This window comes from Bufo bufo, chromosome 6 (assembly GCF_905171765.1).
Source record: "Bufo bufo chromosome 6, aBufBuf1.1, whole genome shotgun sequence".
Lineage (NCBI taxonomy): Eukaryota > Metazoa > Chordata > Amphibia > Anura > Bufonidae > Bufo > Bufo bufo.
In genome coordinates, this window is record NC_053394.1 from 431,936,139 (window position 1) to 431,962,089 (window position 25,951).

At 47.4% G+C, this 25,951-nt stretch overlaps 1 protein-coding gene across 1 annotated transcript; it reads left to right on the forward strand.

Annotated features, from left to right (window-relative positions):
- The first annotated feature begins 5,456 nt into the window (after positions 1-5,456).
- Positions 5,457-25,951, forward strand: LOC121003982 (E3 ubiquitin-protein ligase TRIM62-like). The gene is made up of 2 exons (XM_040435977.1): positions 5,457-7,156; positions 25,885-25,951. The coding sequence occupies exon 1, from the start codon at positions 5,462-5,464 to the stop codon at positions 7,001-7,003; it is 1,542 nt and encodes a 513-aa protein (XP_040291911.1). The 5' UTR covers positions 5,457-5,461; the 3' UTR covers positions 7,004-7,156; positions 25,885-25,951.

Below are 25,951 nucleotides of genomic sequence, written 5' to 3' on the forward strand. Positions count from 1 at the left end.
TTTTGCGGTCCGCAAAAAAGGGGTCCGTAGGTCCGTGATCCGTGTCCGTTTTTTCTTCCGTGGGTCTTCCTTGATTTTTGGAGGATCCACGGACATGAAGGAAAAAGTCGTTTTGGTGTCCGCCTGGCCGTGCGGAGCCAAACGGATCCGTCCTGACTTACAATGCAAGTCAATGGGGACGGATCCGTTTGACGTTGACACAATATGGTGCAATTGCAAACGGATCCGTCCCCCATTGACTTTCAATGTAAAGTCAGGAGTCCCTATTAATATACCATCGGATCAGAGTTTTCTCCAATCCGATGGTATATTTTAACTTGAAGCGACCCCATCACCATGAGAACAGCTCTATGTTAGAATATACCATCGGATTTGAGTTAGATCGTCAAAACTAAGATCCGACAGTATATTCTAACACAGAGGTATTCCCATAGTGATGGGGACGCGTCAAGTTAGAATATACTAAGAACTGTGTACATGACTGCCCCCTGCTGCCTGGCAGAACCCGATCTCTTACAGGGTGCTGTGATCAGCACAATTAACCCCTCAGGTGCCACACCTGAGGGGTTAATTGTACGTATCATAGCCCCCTGTAAGAGATCAGGTGCTGCCAGGCAGGAGGGGGCAGACCCCCCTCCCCTGTATTTAACTCATTGGTGGCCAGTGCGGCCCCCCTCCCTCCCCTGTATTTAACTCATTGGTGGCCAGTGCGGCCCCCTCCCTCCCTCCCTCCCTAGTATTATATTCATTGGTGGCCAGTGCGGCCTACCCTCTCAACCCCCCTAATTAAAATCACCTTCCCCCATCATTGGTGGCAGCGGAGAGTTCCGATCGGAGTCCCAGTTTAATCGCTGGGGCTCCGATCGGTTACCATGGCAGCCAAGACGCTACTGCAGTCCTGGCTGCCATGGTTATTTAGCAATAAAAGCATTATACTTACCTGCGATGTCTTTGACTGGCCGGGTGCTCCTCCTACTGGTAAGTGACAGGTCTGTGCGGCGCATTGCTTATAGCACAGACCAGTCACTTACCCCACTCCCTCCTTATGGTAACCGATCGGAGCCCCAGCGATTAAACTGGGACTCCGATCGGAACTCTTTGCTGCCACCAATGATGGGGAAAGGTGATTTTAATTAGGGGGGGGGAGAGGGGAGGCCGCACTGGCCACCAATGATGGAGGGGGGGATTTTAATTAGGGGGGGGAAGAGGGGAGGCCGCACTGGCCACCAATGAATATAATACTGGGAGGGAGGGGGGCCGCACTGGCCACCAATGAATATAATACTGGGGAGGGAGGGGGGCCGCACTGGCCACCAATGAGTTAAATACAGGGGAGCGAGGGGGGCCGCACTGGCCACCAATGAGTTAAATACAGGGGAGGGAGGGGGGCCGCACTGGCCACCAATGAGTTAAATACAGGGGAGGGGGGGTCTTCCCCCTCCTGCCTGGCAGCACCTTATCTCTTACAGGGGGCTATGATACGCACAATTAACCCCTTCAGGTGCGGCACCTGAGGGGTTAATTGTGCGGATCACAGCCCCCTGTAAGAGATCGGGTGCTGCCAGGCAGCAGGGGGCAGTCATGTACACAGTTCTTAGTATATTCTAACTTGAAGCGTTCCCATCACTATGGGAACGCCTCTGTGTTAGAATATACTGTCGGATATGAGTTTTCACGATCTAACTCAAATCCGATGGTATATTCTAACATAGAGGCGTTCCCATGGTGATGGGGACGCTTCAAGTTAAAATATACCATCGGATTGGAGAAAACTCCGATCCTATGGTATATTAACTCCTGACTTTACATTGAAAGTCAATGGGGACGGATCCGTTTGCAATTGCACCATATTGTGTCAACATCAAACGGATCCGTCCCCATTGACTTGCATTGTAAATCAGGACGGATCCGTTTGGCTCCGCACGGCCAGGCGGACACCAAAATGACTTTTTCCTTCATGTCCGTGGAGCCTCCAAAAATCAAGGAAGACCTACGGAAGAAAAAACGGACACAGATCACGGACCTACGGACTCCGTTTTTGCGGACCGCAAAAAAAAACGGTCGTGTGCATGAGGCCTTAGGCGATTTGAGGCAAAAAAAACCGACATCAGAACTATGATGTTAAAGAATTCACTATAATTATTATTTTCTTATATAAAATTGTGAGTTTGCACCATAGGTGGTCGCCTAGCCCTCACCTCGGTAAAGCTGAGCTATCAGATTCTCGCTTTTAAAGGCTGTCTGTCCCACATCAGAAATCAATACATGAAGGTAGAGAAGTTCTGCTGCCTCATGCATCAGGAACCGATCTGGACTGTGAAGGTGGACGCACATCCTTCTAGGAGCTCGGTGACCCATCAGACACTTGTACACCTTCACCGAGCCCCTCCATGCTGCCTTCTACGTATAGAAATACTCCATTGTGAAAAAAACTAAGAGTTTTTGTGTGGTAGAAACCCTAGAGAATGTCCAGATAAAGAAGACTACGGAGGAGCATGATGGGAGTACTTTGTGTATGGTGAGATACTACCGCTGAGACCTCCACTGATTGGGTGGCCTCAGTCATGGCTCTTGGTGGTGAGGCGGCTGCCTGTGAACTGCAGGCCAGGCCAACGTCCTTCAGCGGAGGTGCCAGCGACCGGCTCCCACTGACGTTACAGGGGTTCTCCCATGAAAAATAATCTAAAGTTTTTTAAACCAACACCTGGACCAGAAATCCTTTGTAATTGCAAGTAATTAAACATTTAGTACAGCCCCTGAGTTATTCACTAGAAATTAACTGTGTAGCGCCACCTGTTGGTTTTTTTCGTTAGTTCTAAGTCCACCGCAATATCATTGTTGAGATGGTCGCACATGCTTAGTTCCAACCATCAGCTGCCACCAGCAAAATGTAGTGCAAAAGCTTTGACAGCTGCAGGGAGAGATATGCAGCAGAAAGGACATGCCCCTTGAGTTGTAATATGGAGAGAGCTGCAGCAGAAAGGACATGCCCCCTGAGCTGTGATAGGGAGAGATTTGCAGGAGAAAGGACATGCCCCCTGAGCTGGTTCCTAAAGTAACTGCAGGAGGAGTCAGAAGCATGATGCTGACGCCCCATTCACTGACTGCGGATCACTGGCCATCTCCGTGAGCCCAATAGGCACTGGTGGAGCAGTAGCCCCCCATGATGTCTCCTCCACGCAGCTTCTCCTTAAAGGAGGTCTTTTATATATACCCTATTAGTACCCCCATCTTTGGGCAGAATGGTCAGAAGGTATAAAGGGCGTCTCCCACCCTGGAGGACCTTTACTTTCCTGTCCTGCATTATACAGAACGCGCGCTGTAATTCCTGATTTCCCCTGTGATGGCGCTGCAGGGAAATTGAACACTTACTGCCTGGTCTCTTCACCACTGATCGCTGGGATCTCAGCAGGAACACATTGTGATCAGTGATTGTCAGGAGGTCAGAAGGACATCAGGCCCCACAGTGTCCTCTTTAGATCAAGGTATTTCCAATTCCTTCAGCCGTTTCTTAGTTCTATCTGATTCTGGAAAAGCTGGATGAGAAGTTCACAATAGTGGAGATTACCAAGAACATTCGGTTTGTTTCTAGCAGGAACGATCAGTTCTTACTCTACGGCCAATGGAGGAGGACTACAAGTTCCAGTCTACAACCTTCTGTGACCACCCTATAGCTAAAGGTCTGCAAGGTCCGCCCTCTCTGTAAGGGCAGCTTCACACAAAGCCAGGATTCAGGGGGAGGAGAAGAAGACGTCCTCCCTTTACAGCTCTCACTCCTTTTGAATTCACTTCTGGCTTTGTAAAAAAACTTTAAAAAAAATGCTTTTAACCGTGTGTGACCCAGACCTCAAGCGACCCGCACGTGGACTTAACATGGCTGCGCACGATGCGGATTACGTGCGTTTTTTTCATGTGGATTTTCTGTGGATACAGAAGTGAATGAGATACAAAATCTTACCTGCACTTTGCTTTTTTCTTAGGTGCAGAAATTGACCCGATCTACGGATTCTGAAATTCACAGCAGGTCAATTGTTGTCGCGTTTTTCTTGCGCGGATTTCACTCTTTTCAGTGGAAGGGTGAGATGTGCGGAAGATCCACACCAAAAACCGCACCAAAAACACGATTAATAGTTTGGATTTACATGATTCTTTTGTGCAGTATCCTGCACCGTATGCCGCCACCCCTGTTAGGCGCCATATCTGTAGCGTAGTACAATACGGGTGCGTTCACATGGCGCAGAAAACACGGCGGAAAAGCCCGTAGCAGATTTTGCAAAAGAAAACATGAGTTCCACGTTATTTCGCTGCGAAAGTGGCGGCAGAATCTGCAGTGAAAATTCGCAGCATAAATTTCCATACTCGAGATTTCAAGGTCAATTTATACCTCTGATATTTTTTTACTCACGTTTGGATCAGTTTTCTGATTTACTGAATACTGAAAATCCGCCATGTGTGAACACGCCGCAATCGGATTTTATGGATCGGCAATCTGTGGACCTCAAAACGGACCCTTTCTGCATCCGTATGTGCGTTCTGCAAATGATAGAACATCCGCCATGCTTGGCTGCAAAATGTGGTCCATGGATTCATTGAAGTGAATGGGTCCACAAAAAAATGTATGCAAGACGGCCGTCACCCATATTTTGCAGATTGGCATTTTGCAGACCAAAAAATACAATCTGCATATTTTTAGGTTTATGTGGCCAGACATTGGGCCTCACAAAATCCACAAGACATCAGGTTTTTAGAGAAGACAGAGTGAAACTCCAAAGGACCATGTGAGGAACATTACGATGCAGATTTTTCCACCTATGGATTGCGCCACATGTGAAGCCACCCTAACCATATAGCCCTTACCTTCAGGCACAACACAAAAATTAACCCCCACTTATCTGAGTTCTAATTAAGCAAGTTTCCCTGACTACACAAGTGGTATACTACCAACCACCTGAAGCAAAAACAACACGTTACCCAACGGCAAATGTCCACTTGGATGCAGCTGGTCATCGTCCCACAAACCAGGGCCTACCCCTAAAGTGCACACAATGCCCACCTTTATAGGCCAGTAATGAGCTGAGCTCCAACATCTAAACTGATTGAGGGCTGCAGAAAACCTCTGGACTGGACTGGAAGGGAATGAGAGGCCCAACTACCAACCTGCTTATCAGACCATAAAAATCCAGACCCCAAAACAGGACTTAAACATTCCTTTAGCAAACCACTCAGCTTTCCAGGGCTTCATATGCAGCATCTCATCCAGCTTTCCCTGGATGAGATACCTACTTGTTAGAACTTAGTACACATATGAGCGGAAACTTGGCAAAATATAGTGACCTCTGACCACTTTCTCTGTCACTGTCTCACAGGGGTTAAACAGTCTCCGCCTAATCTGGAAGCTGTGAGCTCACAGGAAGCACGTTGACTTTCATAGACAAGTTTCAGTTTCCTTGCTCAGTCCACAATGGCGTCTGCTGATCTGAGAGACGAGCTGAACTGCTCCATCTGCCTGAACATCTACACAGATCCCGTCACCCTGAGGTGCGGACACAACTTCTGCCGGGGGTGCATCGATCTTGTGTTGAATTCACAGAGGAGGTCAAGAGTTTATAACTGCCCTGACTGCAGGCAAGTGTTCAATCAGCGGCCATCACTGTGCAGGAACGTTACTCTGAGAAGTATAGTGAAGCATTTCCAGCCTCCACCAGGACAAAAAGGAAAGGCCGGGGTTATCTGCACCTATTGTCTACACTGCCCGGTACCTGCTGTGAAGTCTTGTGTGTTGTGTGAAGCTTCTCTGTGTGGAAGACACCTGAAAGCCCACAACAAATTGCCGGAACACGTCTTGATTGAGCCCACCACTTCCTTGGAGAACAGAAAATGCTCTACTCACAAGAAGATCCTGGAGTATTACTGCCTCAAAGATCAGGTGTGCATCTGTGTCTACTGTCGGGTTGATGGAGACCACAATGGCCACCAAGTTCAGTCTCTGGATGAAGCCTCTGAAGAGAAGAAGAAGAAACTGACAAAGGTTCTGGAGACACTGACCTCGAAGAAGAAGGAGGCTGAGACAAAATTCCAGAATCTACAAGAACGCCTGAAAAAAGAAAAGGGCAAGGCAGCTAAGATAAAAGGTAAAGTCAAGACTCTGTTCACAGACCTTAGAAAACAATTGGAGGATGTGGAGAGAAGGGTCCTCAGTGAGATCTCTGGGCAGGAAAAGCAGGTATCAGTCTTCATCTTGGACCAGATCCAACAGCTGGACATAAAGAAGAAACATCTGTCCAATAAAATGGGTAAAATTGAGGATCGCTGTAAGATGACTGATCCCATAACTGTCTTACTAGACCCGAAATGTGAAAACAATTGGGTTCAAGAGGACCACAATGATCAGAAGGTTGAAGGTACAGCTGACCTAGATGAGGACCTGATCAAAAAGACCATACATGAACAAGTATCTAATGTGATAGCCCATATCAACCCCTGGCTGTTTTTGCTGGACCCTGTGGACCTCTCGTTGGATGTATATACAGCTGCTAATAATCTACGTATATCAGAAGACTTGAAGACTGCATCGCTGACTTATGTAGAAGAAGAACGGCCCCCTTGCCCAGATTGGTGTCCGAGAAATGAGGTTTTAAGCACCCAGTGCTTTTTATCCAGGCGACATTATTGGGAAGTTGACATCAGTAAACTGGGAAACTGGAGATTGGGTGTGACCTACCCCTATCGAAATGGTGCCCATGGGGCCTCCTGGACTTTGCGGAGGAATTATAACCAATGTTTAGCTGTTCATAAGAGTAGCATTGTCCGTTTGTCCTATAACTTATGCTGTCAGAGGTTCGGGGTGTATCTGGATTACGAGGCCGGGCAGCTGTCCTTTTACCTTCTGGATGACCCCATTAGACATCTGCACACCTTCACTGCCACCTTTACTGAGCCAGTCCATGCTTTATTCTGGATAAATAATGAAGACTGCGCTGCTTGGGTCAAAATCAAAAGCTGAAGGACCTACCTGTAGGTCTCTTGAAGGTCACTGAAGCTTCACCTCTAATGGTTATCTGTTATCTGATTGTCCCCACTTGTAAAGGAAGCCATTCCAGTAATAACCTATCTGATAATGTAACCAGAGCCGATGATGTCCTGTGCGGTACCTCATGTTGGCTTCAGCCCATATGGTAGTATATGTATAAAATACGGTGCCTAACGGTGGCCAAAGACCATCTGTATACAGTAATGTAAATGACAATATTATGAAATGCCGTCACTGCCATACACTACACATATAATATACCGTACAGTGCCTACTCGTTCCATAGCATGCTCTAATCATACTGCCTTACTATGTTCTGATAATGCTGCCATACAACTGCCAAATAATACAGCTCTTCAATGCTTAAATAATAGCACCACACAATGTTCATATAATACTGCCACACCATACTCTAATAATGCTGCAAAGCAATGCTCTTGACCATACAGTGCTCAAATATTACCACCACACAGTGATCAAATAATACCGCCACATAGTGCTCAAATAATACCACCACACAATGCTCATATAATAGCACCATACACTGTTCAAATAATACCTCCACACAGCACTCATATAATACTGTCACACCATATTCTGATAATGCCGCAATGCATGGCTCAAAACCACACAGTGCTCAAATATTACCACCACACAGTGCTCAAATATTACCACCACACAGTGCTCAAATAATACTGCCACATAGTGCTCAAATAATACTGCCACATAGTGCTCAAATAATACTGCCACACAGTGCTCAAATATTACCACCACACAGCGCTCATATAATACCTCCACACAGCACTCATATAATACTGTCACACCATATTGGGATAATGCCGCAATGCATGGCTCACAACCACACAGTGCTCAAATAATACTGCCACATAGTGCTCAAATAATACCACCACACAATGCTCACAAAATAGCACCATGCACTGTTCAAATAATACCAACACACAGCGCTCATATAATACTGCTATACCATACTGTGATAATGCTGCAGTGCAGTGCTCAAATAATACCACCACACAGTGCTCATATAATACTGCCAGACCACATTCTGATAATGCTGCAGTGCAGTGCTCAAATAATACCACCACACAGTGCTCATATAATACTGCCAGACCACATTCTGATAATGCTGCAGTGCAGTGCTCAAATAATACCACCACACGGTGCTCAAATCAGCCCAGAATTCTTGTGACTAACATAACCACCTTCTCAACATATGATAAAACACAGTCAAAGCTTCTGTTTCTAAGCCAATAGAATCCGTCACCAAGTCGGCTCCAGCTGCTGACGGATCTCTTACTCTTTGTACAGATGTGGAGCCCGTTCAGAGGAGCGGAGCCCATGTGATGGGAAAGCAGTCAGTCAGCAGCAGTTAGCACCTACTTGCTGATGGCTTCCAGGCGACATTACAAGACTTTTTTTTTGCTATAAGGGAGATGTAAATGAGATGTTAAAGTCGGCCATGTAATAAGTGCAAGTACACGACGCGGTATCCACATAATGAATATATACAGTCCCCGGTCATATCTGGTGCCGGAGCTGATGATGATGATGATGGGAACTGTTTGCGTCATGTACGTGAAGGACTATTATTGTACGTGAATACTGTCTAACCAAATAAATGTACGGTTTTAACATCGCCTGGTCTATGTGACCCCATCAGTGAGCCCCACATATCACCCACTGCCGAGATTGGCGACAGACATAGTGGATACATATGTGCCGTACCATGGGAGAAACCAAGGTGCACCTATAGAGCCCAGGCCAAGGATAATGGAAGGTGGTGGGTGGCTACCTGGACCAGAACAGTGGTCAACCACAGAGGAGATCAGACGAGGTGACTCCACCATTGAGTCCATGTCCTGCTCACCATGGCCAGACGTAGCCATCTGCCGTCCCTAAGTAATGGACAGCAATGCATCCAGCGCCATCTTGTCCCTGGCTTTGGAAACTAAACATGTTGGGGGCGCGTGGCACCCCCTTACCTGGAGACCACCCAGTTATGCTGTCTGAAGGGTTGGAACATGAACACAGATAATGGCATCAATGGCACCCATCCCTTCCTCATCTCCAGCTCTGCTAACCAGGTCATGAGATGTGGACACAGGACCTCTGCAGATGATATCTCACGCCTTAGCTGGAACAGCTGGAACAATCCTGGTGGCCCTCAAAGTGCGTTAACCTGGTGGCCCTCAAGATCTATGTCTTCTGCTGGCCTGAAGGGCAAGTCAGCCTGCTCTACCAGCCCAGACATTTATAAATTTAGCATTATTTTTTTTTTTTAAATACAATGTTTGTTTGTTTTTTAATGAAAATTTCTTCCGCTTAAATCCCCCCCCCCCCCCCCCCCCCAGAAATTAGTCCAAAATCTTGGACGTTGCACTTTGTGTTGCCTGGAGGTGACTGTCACACACATATTGGGAAACTGGGCGGGTCAGGGGGGCCAATGCTAAGGTTTGCTATGGGGCCCTAATAGATCTGTTTACACCCCTACCTCTAGGGCCTCTCTGTAGCACAGCTAAGAACAGAATGTCCACTGACTAAGCAAGGGGTGGACCCAGGTCCATCTTCTGGCAACCTATCAGGGTGAGCCAAGGGTTTAACCCCTAATTGTCTATTTAGTGCTATCAGGTACACAAATATAACAAATCACAACATTTAACTTAGCAATGTTACATTACATCAGTTAACCCTGTGCAGTGACCCTGTGTTTGGTACTGAAGCTCAATCCCATTCACTTGTATTAGACTGAGCTGCACAGAGACCATGGAAATGATGGACATGACGACCAAGAACCCAGCCAACAGCTGATTGGGGGGAATGCCGGAAGTTGGACCTTACTTGTCCTGATGAAAAGTCGTCAAAGTTCTAGACAACCCCTTTAAGTACTTTTTCATTTTTCTCAGGACAACATTTCCAATGCATGGAGGCCAAAGATCATGAGGCTTGGTGGTCGGGCTGAGCTATGCCATGAAAGTCTGTCTGTCCCACATCGGGATTGTATGTAGGTAATCCATACATGAAGGTAGAGAAGTTCTGATGCCTTACTACATGTCCCATCATAAACAGGAATCCATCTGTACTGTGAAGGTGGACGCACGTCCTCCTAGAAGCTCGGTGACCCATCAGACACTTCAAAGAGCCCCTCTATGCTGCCTTCTATGTATAGAAATACATCATTGTAAAAATGATGAAACTCAGAGGATTTGTGCCTACAGATCGCCCAGATAAAAAAGAATAGGGAGGATGATGGGAGTACTTTGTGACAGGTGAGATTTCACCACTGAGACCTCCACCGATCGAGTGGCCTCAGTCATGGCTGTTGGTGGTGAGGCGGCTTCATGTGCGCACTGTGCCAAAATGAATCAGCCAGGCATCCCCAAACACGTGGACTGTGACTCTACAAAGATGGGGGTCTTCTCGTTCCTCAGTGGAGGATCCAGGAGCTAAGTGTTCTGTTCACTTTCACTTGGTGAGGTGGATCCACTAAACCTCTTTTGCAGTAAAGCTGATCTTGCAGTAACACAGATAATTGGCGCTAGCTTAACTGAGCAGGTAGGTTAAACACCGCTGGTATAGCAGAGGTGTTGGCTGTGCTAGAGTAACTGAACTGTAGACTCGGATATGAGCTGAATTGCTGGTGTGGTAGAGCAGGATGGCCGGTGTGGTAGAGCTGGATGGCTGGTGTGGTAGAGCTGGATGGCCGGTGTGGTAGAGCTGGATGGCCGGTGTGGTAGAGCAGGATGGTCGGTGTGGTAGAGCTGGATGGCTGGTGTGGTAGAGCAGGATGGCCGGTGTGGTAGAGCTGGATGGCTGGTGTGGTAGAGCTGGATGGCTGGTGTGGTAGAGCTGGATGGCAGGTGTGGTAGAGCTGGATGGCAGGTGTGGTAGAGCAGGATGGCCGGTGTGGTAGAGCAGTATGGCAGGTGTGGTAGAGCTGGATGGCTGGTGTGGTAGAGCTGGATGGCCGGTGTGGTAGAGGTGGATGGCCGATGTGGTAGAGGTGGATGGCCGGTGTGGTAGAGGTGGATGGCCGGTGTGGTAGAGGTGGATGGCCGGTGTGGTAGAGGTGAATGGCCGGTGTGGTAGAGGTGGATGGCCGGTGTGGTAGAGGTGGATGGCCGGTGTGGTAGAGCTGGATGGTAGGTGTGGTAGAGATGGATGGCCGGTGTGGTAGAGGTGGATGGTCGGTGTGGTAGAGCTGGATGGTAGGTGTGGTAGAGCTGGATGGCCGGTGTAATAAGGCTGGGTGGCCGGTGTAGCAGGAACGCAAAGACTAATCTGAATAATCAGCCACATCCTGCCACTCGAGACGTGTTTAGTGAATCTGTCTGGATGACGTTATTAGAGTGCACAAAATTGTCGTCACAGCCCAACACGCAGGAGAAGAATCAGAGCAAGTCTGAGGAGGGAAGCAAGGTATCAAAAGGCAAAGGATCCAGGTCAGTTGAGTAAAGGTGGATTTAGACGTGGTGACCGGAAGCCGATTGTCTTGAAGGAACCGTTCAGTGGGGGTGAAGCACTCATTTACATGCAGCGATCACCTCCACAGTAGGAGGACGAGCGGTCACTATTGCCATCGCTCGTCCTCATCTGCACTGTTTCTGGGCAGCAGCTGTTTAGACATCACGATCTACTGCTCAGACACGATAATTTACTCGCCTGCACTAACGACAGTTTCACCCGATGAACAAGAGTTTCGCTTGTTCATTATGTGATTGGCTGCACCTTTAGACATGCAGATTGTCGGGAACGAGCATCTGCAGGAACGTTCAGTCACAATAATCTGCCCGAATATCGCCACGTCCGAATTCACCTTGACATCTTCATTGACCTTCAACGAATATCTGATTGACGTAAGACAATTCCATCATGTGGGGGGAAAAAAACATCTTCCTGAGCCTGGACATCAGGAATAGAACTAGATGAGGCTACGGACTTTACATGAGATTATGGAGTCCTCAAGTGCAGTCATTAGAGATGTTCCTCCTCATTGCTTGATGCCTCGTGCACCACTCCTTCCCCTCGTGCACCACTCCTTCCCCACGAGCACCACTCCTTCCCCTCGAGCACCACTCCTTCCCCTCGAGCACCACTCCTTCCCCTCGAGCACCACTCCTTCCCCTCGTTCACCACTCCTTCCCCTCGAGCACCACTCCTTCCCCTTGAGCACCACTCCTTCCCCTCCGTCCTCCTAAACTTTCTGCTCTTGAGATCTCACAGACATTTCAGTTTTGGAACAGATGGTGGGAGGTGACCTCTCCTATCAACATCTTGGCTATTGGGCTAGGGCTACACAACGACAATAAGTCGCGCGACACATAGGGCACAACTACACTTCTACATGTGTCGCACAACATTAATGTCACGCAGCAATTTTTATAATGGCAGTCTATGGTCTCGCACTGTGACATGCTACGACTGCGACAGTCGCAGAAAAATCCATCTTGAATGTTTTTTTTTGCGACTGTCGTGTCGCAGCCGCAGCATGTCGCAGTGCGACACCATAGACTGCCATTATACAAATTGGCATGCGACAGTCGTCGTGTAGCCCTAGCCTTATAATGCAGGCCTCCAGATGGCGACCAGAGTGGTCGCCAATGTGACTTAGAATTGCAAAATGGCGACAAGACTTTGTAGTCTTGTCGCCATTTGCGCCTAGACCCTCCGCTGGTCTGCCTCTTTAACCACCTCAGCCCCCATAGCTTAAACCCCCTTAATGACCAGGCTGCAAAAAAGTGTCACACATGTGGTATCTCCGTATTCAGGAGAAGTTGGGGAATGTGTTTTGGGGTGTCATTTTACATATACCCATGCTGGGTGAGATAAATATCTTGGTCAAATGCCAACTTTGTATAAAAAAAATGGCAAAAGTTGTCTTTTGCCAAGATATTTCTCTCACCCAGCATGGGTATATGTAAAATGACACCCCAAAACACATTCCCCAACTTCTCCAGAATACGGAGATACCAGATGTGTGACACTTTTTTGCAGCCTAGGTGGGCAAAGGGGCCCACATTCCAAAGAGCACCTTTCGGATTTCACAGGTCATTTTTTACAGAATTTGATTTCAAACTCCTTACCACACATTTGGGCCCCTAGAATGCCAGGGCAGTATAACTACCCCACAAGTGACCCCATTTTGGAAAGAAGACACCCCAAGGTATTCGCTGATGGGCATAGTGAGTTCATGGAAGTTTTTATTTTTTGTCACAAGTTAGTGGAATATGAGACTTTGTAAGAAAAAAAAATAAAAATCATCATTTTCCACTAACTTGTGACAAAAAATAAAAATTCTAGGAACTCGCCATGCCCCTCACGGAATACCTTGGGGTGTCTTCTTTCCAAAATGGGGTCACTTGTGGGGTAGTTATACTGCCCTGGCATTCTAGGGGCCCAAATGTGTGGTAAGTAGGTAAATGGCCGGTGAAATCCTAAAGGTACTCTTTGAAATGTGGGCCCCTTTGCCCACCTAGGCTGCAAAAAAGTGTCACACATCTGGTATCCCCGTACTCAGGAGAAGTTGGGCAATGTGTTTTGGGGTGTCATTTTACATATACCCATGCTGGGTGAGAGAAATATCTTGGCAAAAGACAACTTTTCCCATTTTTTTATACAAAGTTGGCATTTGACCAAGATATTTATCTCACCCAGCATGGGTATATGTAAAATGACACCCCAAAACACATTCCCCAACTTCTCCTGAATACGGAGATACCACATGTGTGACACTTTTCTGCAGCCTAGGTGGGCAAAGGGGCCCAAATTCCGTTTAGGAGGGCATTTTTAGACATTTGGATACCAGACTTCTTCTCACGCTTTGGGGCCCCTAAAATACCAGGGCAGTATAAATACCCCACATGTGACCCCATTTTAGAAAGAAGACACCCCAAGGTATTCAATGAGGGGCATGGCGAGTTCATAGAAAAAAAAAATTTGGGCACAAGTTAGCGGAAATAGATTTTTTTTATTTTTTTCTCACAAAGTCTCCCTTTCCGCTAACTTGGGACAAAAATTTCAATCTTTCATGGACTCAATATGCCCCTCAGCAAATACCTTGGGGTGTCTTCTTTCCAAATTGGGGTCATTTGTGGGGTGTTTGTACTGCCCTGGCATTTGAGGGTCTCCGCAATCATTACATGTATGCCCAGCATTAGGAGTTTCTGCTATTCTCCTTATATTGAGCATACAGGTAATGAGATTATTTTTTTTCCGTTCAGCCTCTGGGCTCGCATCGATCAATGTGGATGAAAAAATCTCTGCCAAAAAAAGAAAAAGGAGGGGAAAGGCGTCTGCCAGGACATAGGAGCTCCGCCCAACATCCATACCCACTTAGCTCGTATGCCCTGGCAAACCAGATTTCTCCATTCACATCAATCGATGTGGATGAATAAATCATTGCCGGGATTTTATTTTTTATATATATACAAAGTGTTTGCCAAAGTATATGAACACCGCCACCTCCTCAGCTCATATGCCTCGGCAAACGTATCTTTTACTGCAGAGGAGAAATCTCATCTTGCAGCGCCGCATACACCGACTTGCGTGTAATCTGACAGCAGCGCAATGCTTCTGTCAGAATGCACATCAGTGCTGCAGCTAGTCGATCGGTTGGTCCACCTGAAAGGTAAAAAAAACAAAACAAAAAAGAAAACACCAGGCCGCAACGCAATAAATTTATTAACTTTTGAACCAAACATATAAACTTTTTTTTAACTTTTTTAACTGAACGTTAACTTTTTTACTTACCGGTATTTTTTTTTTTGTTTAGTTATTTTTTCCTTTTAAAGAACGAACCTCTCCTTCCCCTTGGGACAATGTGCAAAGCGCAAATCGCCCAAAGATGTGGTGAAGTACGTTATGCACTTTATCCCAGGTGAAAGGAGAGGTTTGCAGCAGCTGTGAGTGAATGGGCCCTAATAGCCCTGTGTGCCTGTCCTGTGAGATGTGATCCCTATGCTAGGTGTACCTGTGTGTGGTACTTCCGGAAACACTCTCCTAAGCATAGGGCAGGGTGGTCAGGACAGTCAGGACAGAAATAGCGGGTGTCACGCCTTATTCCACTCCTGCTACAGACACGACATCTTTTTCGGGGTGACGGTTGGGTTGAGGTACCAGGAACGACACTGGGGAAATGTCGCTCGTGTAGACGGCTAACTACACTGGTGGATGGGGCCACGGAACCTCCTGGATACAGGAGGTTCTCGATGATCTCTTCCTGGAATTTGAGGAAGGATCCTGTTCTCCCAGCCTTACTGTAGAGAACAAAACTATTGTACAGAGCCAATTGAATCAAATATACAGACACCTTCTTATACCAGCGTCTGGTGCGTCGGGAAACTAAATACGGAGACAACATCTGGTCATTGAAGTCCACCCCTCCCATGAGCAAATTATAGTCGTGGACTGAGAGGGGCTTTTCAATGACACGGGTTGCTCGCTCAATTTGGATTGTCGTGTCTGCGTGAATGGAGGAGAGCATGTAAACGTCACGCTTGTCTCTCCATTTCACCGCGAGCAGTTCTTCGTTACACAAGGCAGCCCTCTCCCCCCTTGCAAGACGGGTGGTAACGAGCCGTTGGGGGAAGCCCACGCGACTAGTTCGCGCGGTGCCACAGGCGCAAATCCGTTCTAGAAACAAATGCCTAAAGAGGGCCACACTTGTGTAGAAATTGTCCACATAAAGATGGTACCCCTTGCCAAATAAGGGTGACACCAAGTCCCAGACTGTCTTCCCACTGCTCCCCAGGTAGTCAGGGCAACCGACCGGCTCCAGGGTCTGATCTTTTCCCTCATAGATCCGAAATTTGTGGGTATAGCCTGTGGCCCTTTCACAGAGCTTATACAATTTGACCCCATACCGGGCACGCTTGCTTGGGATGTATTGTTTGAAGCCAAGGCGCCCGGTAAAATGTATTAGGGACTCGTCTACGCAGATGTTTTGCTCAGGGGTATACAAATCTGCAAATTTCTGGTTGAAGTGGTCTATGAGGGGCCGAATTTTGTGGAGCCGGTCAAAAGCTGGATGGCCTCTGGGACGGGAGGTGGTGTTGTCGCTAAAATGCAGGAAACGGAGGATGGCCTCAAATCGTGCCCTGGACATAGCAGCAGAGAACATGGGCATGTGATGAATCGGGTGCGTGGACCAATATGACCGCAATTCATGCTTTTTAGTTAGACCCATGTTGAGGAGAAGGCCCAGAAAAATTTTAATTTCGGAAACTTGGACTGGTTTCCACCGGAAAGGCTGGGCATAATAGCTTCCCGGGTTGGCGGATATAAATTGTGTGGCATACCGGTTTGTCTCTGCCACGACTAAGTCCAAGAGCTCCGCAGTCAAGAACAGCTCAAAAAAATCCCAGGGCCGAACCGATATGAGCCGTCTCAACCCGAACTCCAGACTGGGCGGTGAAAGGGGGAACTAATGGTGCGGCTGAAGTTGGTGACTGCCAATCAGGGTTTGCCAGCACCTCAGGGATTCTAGGGGCTCTACGGGCCTGTCTGTGTGGTGGCTGCGACGGGGTAACTACTGCACGTGCCACCGTACCAGCTTCAACTGCCCTTCTGGTGCTCGCTACTTCACCAGGTTGTACGGCAGTGCTGGTACTAGGTCCAGGGAGGGCTGCGCTGCTGGTGTATGCCTCACCACGTGATCCGGCAGCGACAGCCCCACTCTGCTGCTCTTGAAGCGGATCCTGCATAACCTGTGGTCTAGCGACACGGGGCCGGGTACGCCTGGTTCTATCAGGGACCTCCACCTCCTCGTCCGAACTTTGGGTCAGAGAGCCACTGCTTTCCACAGGTTCATATTCTGACCCGCTAGATTCGTCAGATGAGGGTTCCCACTCCTCATCCGACTGGGTCAGAATCCTGTAGGCCTCTTCAGAAGAATACCCCCTGTTTGACATTTGGACTACTAAATTTAGGGGTATTCCCTGAGACTACCCAAGAAAAAAAGCAAACCTGTCTTACAAAGGGGAGGCTAGCGAAGTACCGGAGGCCGCTGCGGTTGATAAAAAATATCAAAACTGATTTTTTTATCGCCGCAGAGCGTGTAAAGTGAATGTGCAGTGATCAAAAAAAAAAAATTTTTTTGTCACTGCGGTGGGGCGGGCGTGGGTGAACGCACGTGTGGGCGACCGATCAGGCCTGATCGGGCAAACACTGCGTTTTGGGTGGAGGGCGAGCTAAGGTGACACTAATACAATTATAGATCTGACCGTGATCAGTTTTGATCACTTACAGATACTATAAAAGTACAAATGCTGATTAGCGATACGCTAAACAGCGAATAAAAGTGACTGCGGTGCGGTGGGGTGGGCGCTAACTGACGCTAACTACCTAACCAAGGGGCCTAAACTATCCCTAAAACCTAACAGCCGATACTAGTGAAAAAAAAAAGTGACAGTTTACACTGATCACTTTTTGTCTTTCACTAGTGATTGACAGGGGCGATCAAAGGGGTGATCAAAGGGTTAATTGGGGTGCAGGGGGGTGATCTGGGGCTAAGGTGTAGTGTTGGTGCTACTCACTGTGAAGTCTGCTTCTCTGCTGGATCCAACCGACGAAAAGGACCAGCACAGGAGCAGAGAAGCCATATAACAGATCATATTTACTAATATGATCTGTTATATGGCTTGTGATTGGATTTTTTGAAAATCGCCAGCCTGCCAGCCAATGATCGTTGCTGGCAGGCTGGTGACGAAATTGTTCTTTAAATTTTGCCGGCCCGCGATGCGCATGCGCGGGCCGGCTTTGAGCGAAATCTCGCGTCTCGCGAGATGACGCGTATATGCGTGACTCTGCGCAGCGCTGCCGCCTCCGGAACGCGATCCTGCGTTAGGCGGTCCGGAGGCGGTTAAGAAGAAAGGGCTTTCATCCTGTAACGTTACATTACCCTACTTCGTGAGATTTCCCTACCTCCTAACTTCCGGTTGCACCGCTAATGACGTGAGGAGGCGCATGCGCAAACGGACAGTTTATGGAAAATCTCAGCGGAGTTCATCTGCACGCCGGGACACTGCGCATGCGGCGGAGAGCCCAGTAGGGAAATATTACGGCCCAGTGCGCAAGCGCGGCAAACTCCAGAAGATCCATCCGATCTCCGCGCCTGCGCAGTGTGGGGGTAGGGAGATCTCATGGCCATATTTTCTGTTAACCACCTCAGCCCCCCGTAGCTTAAACCCCCTTAATGACCAGGCCACTTTTTACACTTCTGACCTACACTACTTTAACCGTTTATTGCTCGGTCATGCAACTTACCACCCAAATGAATTTTACCTCCTTTTCTTCTCACTAATAGAGCTTTCATTTGGTGGTATTTCATTGCTGCTGACATTTTTACTTTTTTTGTTATTAATCGAAATTTTAAGATTTTTTTGCAAAAAAATGACATTTTTCACTTTCAGTTGTAAAATTTTGCAAAAAAAACAACATCCATATATAAATTTTTCTCTAAATTTATTGTTCTACATGTCTTTGACAAAAAAAAAATGTTTGGGTAAAAAAAAAATGGTTTGGGTAAAAGTTATAGCGTTTACAAACTATGGTACAAAAATGTGAATTTCCGCTTTTTGAAGCAGCTCTGACTTTCTGAGCACCTGTCATGTTTCCTGAGGTTCTACAATGCCCAGACAGTACAAACACCCCACAAATGACCCCATTTCGGAAAGTAGACACCCTAATGCATTCTCTGATGGGCATAGTGAGTTCATAGAACTTTTAATTTTTTTGTCACAAGTTAGCGGAAAATGATGATTTTTATTTTTTCTCTTACAAAGTCTCATATTCCACTAACTTGTGACAAAAAATAAAAACTTCCATGAACTCACTATGCCCATCACGAAATACCTTGGGGTGTCTTCTTTCCAAAATGGGGTCACTTGTGGGGTAGTTATACTGCCCTGGCATTTTAGGGGCCCAAATGTGTGCGAAGTAGTTTGAAATCAAAATCTGTAAAAAAAAGACCGGTGAAATCCGAAAGGTGCTCTTTGGAATGTGGGCCCCTTTGCCCACCTAGGCTGCAAAAAAGTGTCACACATGTGGTATTGCTGTACTAAGGAGAAGTTGGGCAATGTTTTTTGGGGTGTCTTTTTACATATACCCATGCTGGGTGAGAGAAATATCTTGGCAAAAGACAACTTTTCCCATTTTTTTATTTAAAGTTGGCATTTGACCAAGATATTTCTCTCACCCAGCATGGGTATATGTAAAATGACACCCCAAAACACATTGCCCAACTTCTCCTGAGTATGGCAATACCACATGTGTGACACTTTTTTGCAGCTTAGGTGGGCAAAGGGGCCCACATTCCAAAGAGCACCTTTCGGATTTCACAGGTCATTTACCTACTTACCACACATTAGGGCCCCTAGAATGCCAGGGCAGTATAACTACCCCACAAGTGACCCCATTTTGGAAAGAAGACACCCCAAGGTATTCCGTGAGGGGCATGGCGAGTTCCTAGAATTTTTTATTTTTTGTTACAAGTTAGCGGAAAATAATAATTTTTTATTTATTTTTTTCTTACAAAGTCTCATATTCCACTAACTTGTGACAAAAAATAAAAACTTCCATGAACTCACTATGCCCATCACGAAATACCTGGGGGTGTCTTCTTTCCAAAATGGGGTCACTTGTGGGGTAGTTATACTGCCCTGGCATTTTAGGGGCCCGAATGCGTGAGAAGTAGTTTGAAATCAAAATCTGTAAAAAATGGCCGGTGAAATCCGAAAGGTGCTCTTTGGAATGTGGGCCCCTTTGCCCACCTAGGCTGCAAAAAAGTGTCACACATCTGGTATTGCCGTACTCAGGAGAAGTTGGGCAATGTGTTTTGGGGTGTCATTTTACATATACCCATGCTGGGTGAGATAAATATCTCGGTCAAATGCCAACTTTGTATAAAAAAATGGGAAAAGTTGTCTTTTGCCAAGATATTTCTCTCACCCAGCATGGGTATATGTAAAAAGACACCCCAAAACACATTGCCCAACTTCTCCTGAGTACGGAGATACCACATGTGTGACACTTTTTTGCAGCCTAGGTGGGCAAAGGGGCCCACATTCCAAAGAGCACCTTTTTTTTGGCACAAGTTAGCGGAATTTTTTTTTTTTTCTCTCACAAAGTTTCCCTTTTCGCTAACTTGGGACAAAAATTTCAATCTTTCATGGACTCAATATGCCCCTCAGCGAATACCTTGGGGTGTCTTCTTTCCGAAATGGGGTCACATGTGGGGTATTTATACTGCCCTGGCATTCTATAAATTTTTACGCATTTGGATTCCGTGAGGGGTATGGGGAGTTCATGTGGGATTTTATTTTTTGACACAAGTTAGTGGAATATGAGACTTTGTAGGAAAAAAAAAAAATTTCCGCTAACTTGGGCCAAAAAAATGTCTGAATGGAGCCTTAAAGGGGGGTGATCAATGACAGGGGGGTGATCAATGACAGGGGGTGATCAGGGAGTGTATATGGGGTGATCACCCCCCTGTCATTGATCACCCCTCTGTCAGGCTCCATTCAGACTTCTGTATGTGTTTTGCGGATCCGATCCGTGGATCCGTAAAAAAAACAACATACGGAAATCTGAATGCAGCCTTACAGGGGGGTGATCAATGACAAGGGGGTGATCAGGGAGTCTATATGGGGTGATCAGGGGTGAATAAGGGGTTAATAAGTGACGGGGGGGGGGTTGTAGTGTAGTGAGGTGTTTGGTGCTACTACAGCCTGCCAGCGAACGATCGCCGCTGGCAGGCTGGAGATCCACTCGCTTACCTTCCGATCCTGTGAACGCGCGCGCCTGTGTGCGCGCGTTCACAGGAAATCTCGCGTCTCGCGAGATGACGCATATATGCGTGACTGTGCGCAGGGCTGCCGCCTCCGGAACGCGATCCTGCGTTAGGCGGTCCGGAGGCGGTTAAATAGATATTTATGTAACAGAAAATATGGCCATGAGATCTCCATAGGCAAAGTGTGGATAAATTTATAGATAAATAATCATGGATTTATATATATATTTAACAGAAAATATGGCCATGAGATCTCCCTACCCCCACACTGGAGGCGGGAAACAGAAATCCGACAGGAGCCCGAGACGCGGGAACCCAAACCCCGCCCACCTAGTGTGAGGGGCGGGTCTTCGGCCTGCAGACGTCTGCAGCGTGTGTCTCTTGGGCTCCTGTCGGATCCTGTTTCCCGCCTCCAGTAGTTGGATTCCCCTAGTAGGTATTGTACATGGCCGCGGTCCTGTCAGCCTCCCCTCCCCCCCCGTCAGCTCAGTAGGTATTGTACATGGCCGCGGTCCTGTCAGCCTCCCCTCCCCCCATCAGCTCAGTAGTAGGTATTGCACATGGCCGCGGTCCTGTCAGCCTCCCCTCCCCCCCGTCAGCTCAGTAGGTATTGTACATGGCCGCGGTCCTGTCAGCCTCCCCTCCCCCCGTCAGCTCAGTAGTAGGTATTGCACATGGCCGCGGTCCTGTCAGCCTCCCCTCCCCCCGTCAGCTCAGTAGTAGGTATTGTACATGGCCGCGGTCCTGTCAGCCTCCCCTCCCCCCCTCCCCCCCCGTCAGTTCAGTAGGTATTGCACATGGCCGCGGTCCTGTCAGCCTCCCCTCCCCCCGTCAGCTCAGTAGGTATTGTACATGGCCGCGGTCCTGTCAGCCTCCCCTCCCCCCGTCAGTTCAGTAGGTATTGCACATGGCCGCGGTCCTGTCAGCCTCCCCTCCCCCCGTCAGCTCAGTAGGTATTGCACATGGCCGCGGTCCTGTCAGCCTCCCCTCCCCCCGTCAGTTCAGTAGGTATTGTACATGGCCGCGGTCCTGTCAGCCTCCCCTCCCCCCTCCCCTCCAGCGCTCGGCTGCTATTCCCCCATGTTCTTCTATCCTTCTCCCCGCTGACAGTAATGGTGAAGCAGTCTGCTCTCCACCAGTCACCACAACCAGCGATGTAGAGTCATGGCTGCTGGTCTGTGGAGCAAGAGGGGTTCGGCTCGTCCTCCTACACAGCAGCCCCATGTAACTGTGCACCGCGCTGCTGGGGCTGAGGAGCCAGGGAGGATTTATAGTTATGATGTTTAACTTCCTTTGAGAGGACACCTTGCTGCATAACTAGTATATAGGGGGGACATGGCTGCATAACTAGTATATAGGGGGGACATGGCTACATAACTAGTATATAGGGGGGACATGGCTGCATAACTAGTATATAGGGAAAGGGGACATGGCTACATAACTAGTATATAGGGGGGGACATGGCTACATAACTAGTATATAGGGGGGACATGGCTACATAACTAGTATATAGGGGGGGGCATGGCTACATAACTAGTATATAGGGTGGGACATGGCTACATAACTAGTATATAGGGGGGGACATGGCTACATAACTAGTATATAGGGTGGGACATGGCTACATAACTAGTATATAGGGGGGACATGGCTACATAACTAGTATATAGGGGGGACATGGCTACATAACTAGTATATAGGGGGGAGGACATGGCTGCATAACTAGTATATAGGAGGGAGGACATGGCTGCATAACTAGTATATAGGAGGGAGGACATGGCTGCATAACTAGTATATAGGAGGGAGGACATGGTTACATAACTAGTATATAGGGGGGACATGGCTACATAACTAGTATATAGGGGGGACATGGCTACATAACTAGTATATAGGGGGGACATGGCTACATAACTAGTATATAGGGGGACATGGCTACATAACTAGTATATAGGGGGGGGCATGGCTGCATAACTAGTATATAGGAGGGACATGGCTACATAACTAGTATATAGGAGGGACATGGCTACATAACTAGTATATAGGGGGGACATGGCTACATAACTAGTATATAGGGGGACATGGCTACATAACTAGTATATAGGGGGGGGCATGGCTGCATAACTAGTATATAGGAGGGACATGGCTACATAACTAGTATATAGGAGGGACATGGCTACATAACTAGTATATAGGGGGGACATGGCTACATAACTAGTATATAGGGGAAACATGGCTACATAACTAGTATATAGGGGGACATGGCTACATAACTAGTATATAGGGGGGACATGGCTACATAACTAGTATATAGGGGGAGGACATGGCTGCATAACTAGTATATAGGGGGAGGACATGGCTGCATAACTAGTATATAGGAGGGACATGGCTACATAACTAGTATATAGGAGGGACATGGCTACATAACTAGTATATAGGGGGGACATGGCTACATAACTAGTATATAGGGGAAACATGGCTACATAACTAGTATATAGGGGGACATGGCTACATAACTAGTATATAGGGGGGACATGGCTACATAACTAGTATATAGGGGGAGGACATGGCTGCATAACTAGTATATAGGGGGAGGACATGGCTGCATAACTAGTATATAGGAGGGAGGACATGGCTGCATAACTAGTATATAGGAGGGAGGACATGGCTGCATAACTAGTATATAGGAGGGAGGACATGGCTGCATAACTAGTATATAGGGGGGACATGGCTACATAACTAGTATATAGGGGAACATGGCTACATAACTAGTATATAGGGGGGACATGGCTACATAACTAGTATATAGGAGGGACATGGCTACATAACTAGTATATAGGCGACATGGCTACATAACTAGTATATAGGGGGGACATGGCTACATAACTAGTATATAGGGGGAACATGGCTACATAACTAGTATATAGGGGGGACATGGCTACATAACTAGTATATAGGGGGGACATGGCTACATAACTAGTATATAGGGGGGGACATGGCAACATAACTAGTATATAGGGGGGGACATGGCTACATAACTAGTATATAGGGGGAATATGGCTACATAACTAGTATAGTTAGGGGGGGGCATTGCTGCATAACTAGTATATAGGGGGGACATGGCTACATAACTAGTATATAGGGGGTACATGGCTGCATAACTAGTATATAGGGGGACATGGCTGCATAACTAGTATATAGGAGGGGGGACATGGCTGCATAACTAGTATATAGGAGGGAGGACATGGCTGCATAACTAGTATATAGGGGGGACATGGCTGCATAACTAGTATATAGGGGGACATGGCTACATAACTAGTATATAGGGGGGGACATGGCTACATAACTAGTATATAGGGGGGGACATGGCTACATAAATAGTATATAGGGGGGACATGGCTACATAACTAGTATATAGGGGGGACATGGCTACATAACTAGTATATAGGGGGTACATGGCTGCATAACTAGTATATAGGGGGGACATGGCTGCATAACTAGTATATAGGAGGGAGGACATGGCTGCATAACTAGTATATAGGGGGGACATGGCTGCATAACTAGTATATAGGGGGACATTGCTGCATAACTAGTATATAGGGGGGACATGGCTGCATAACTAGTATATAGGGGGGACATGGCTACATAACTAGTATATAGGGGGGGGGACATGGCTACATAACTAGTATATAGGGGGGGACATGGCTACATAAATAGTATATAGGGGGGACATGGCTACATAACTAGTATATAGGGGGGACATGGCTACATAACTAGTATATAGGGGGTACATGGCTGCATAACTAGTATATAGGGGGGACATGGCTGCATAACTAGTATATAGGAGGGAGGACATGGCTGCATAACTAGTATATAGGGGGGACATGGCTGCATAACTAGTATATAGGGGGACATGGCTGCATAACTAGTATATAGGGAAGGGGGACATGGCTACATAACTAGTATAGGGGGGGACATGGCTGCATAACTAGTTTATGGGGGGGCATGGCTGCATAACTAGTATATAGGGGAGGGGGACATGGCTGCATAACTAGTATATAGGGGGCACATGGCTGCATAACTAGTATATAGGGGGGGCATGGCTGCATAACTAGTATATAGGGGGCACATGGCTGCATAAATAGTATATGGGGTGGGCACCTGGCTCTAACTAGTATATATAGGGGGCATAACTAACATATAGGGGGGCACCTGGCTGCATAACTATTTTCGGCGGCCCCATAGAAAATGAATGGAGGGCGGCTGCGCATGCGCAGTGCACCCACCTTCAGGGCTCAGTTCTCGATATAGGTCCGGGTCCCAGCGGTGGGCCCGCACCTATAAGACAATGGGGCCACACCCTAGCGATAAGCCCCCATTGTCTGTAATGAGACAACCCCTCTTTTAAGGAGTGCAGTGGGGTTAGTTTATTTTAACCCATTCTGTGTCGCATATAGAAGAATACTGGTTTGAAACACCCTCAAAAAATTAACTCCTTAAAGGGTTTGTATACACTAATTTCTGAGACTGGCAGGACCTTTGTTGGTGATCCTACTTACCTGATCCCCAGTGCGGGGTCCCGGATCGTTTGCTCCCCAGCCCCCGTTGTTTGCCTTGAGTCCCTGAATGAAAACATAATGTTTGACGCCGTTACAGCCAATAACTGACCACTGCTTTCCTTGCATTATGTTAAATGGTCATGTGATCTCCACTGTGGCCAGTGATTGGCTGCAGCGGTATCAAGATAAAAGTTTTAATGGAGAAACCCAAGACAAGCAGCGGAGGCCTGGAAGCGAATGAGCCAAGGCCCAGCACCTAGGGATCAAGGAAGCCTGATCAGCAACGCCAATCTGGCTAGTCTGAGAGTTCATAGAAATGAGTGCACAACCCCTTTAACTGTGTGGGCTGTAGCCTAGGAAACCTCATGCTGCACCTTACAAAAAAGTCTGTAACCTTTACCTGATCTGTAAAGGGTTAAAGAGTCTCCAACCATCTCGAAACCCTGAGCTCACAGGAAGAACGTTGTGGTTTTTATAGAAAATTTTTTGTTTCATTGCAGAGTCCACAATGGCGTCTGCTGATCTGAGAGACGAGCTGATCTGCTCCATCTGCCTGAACGTCTACAC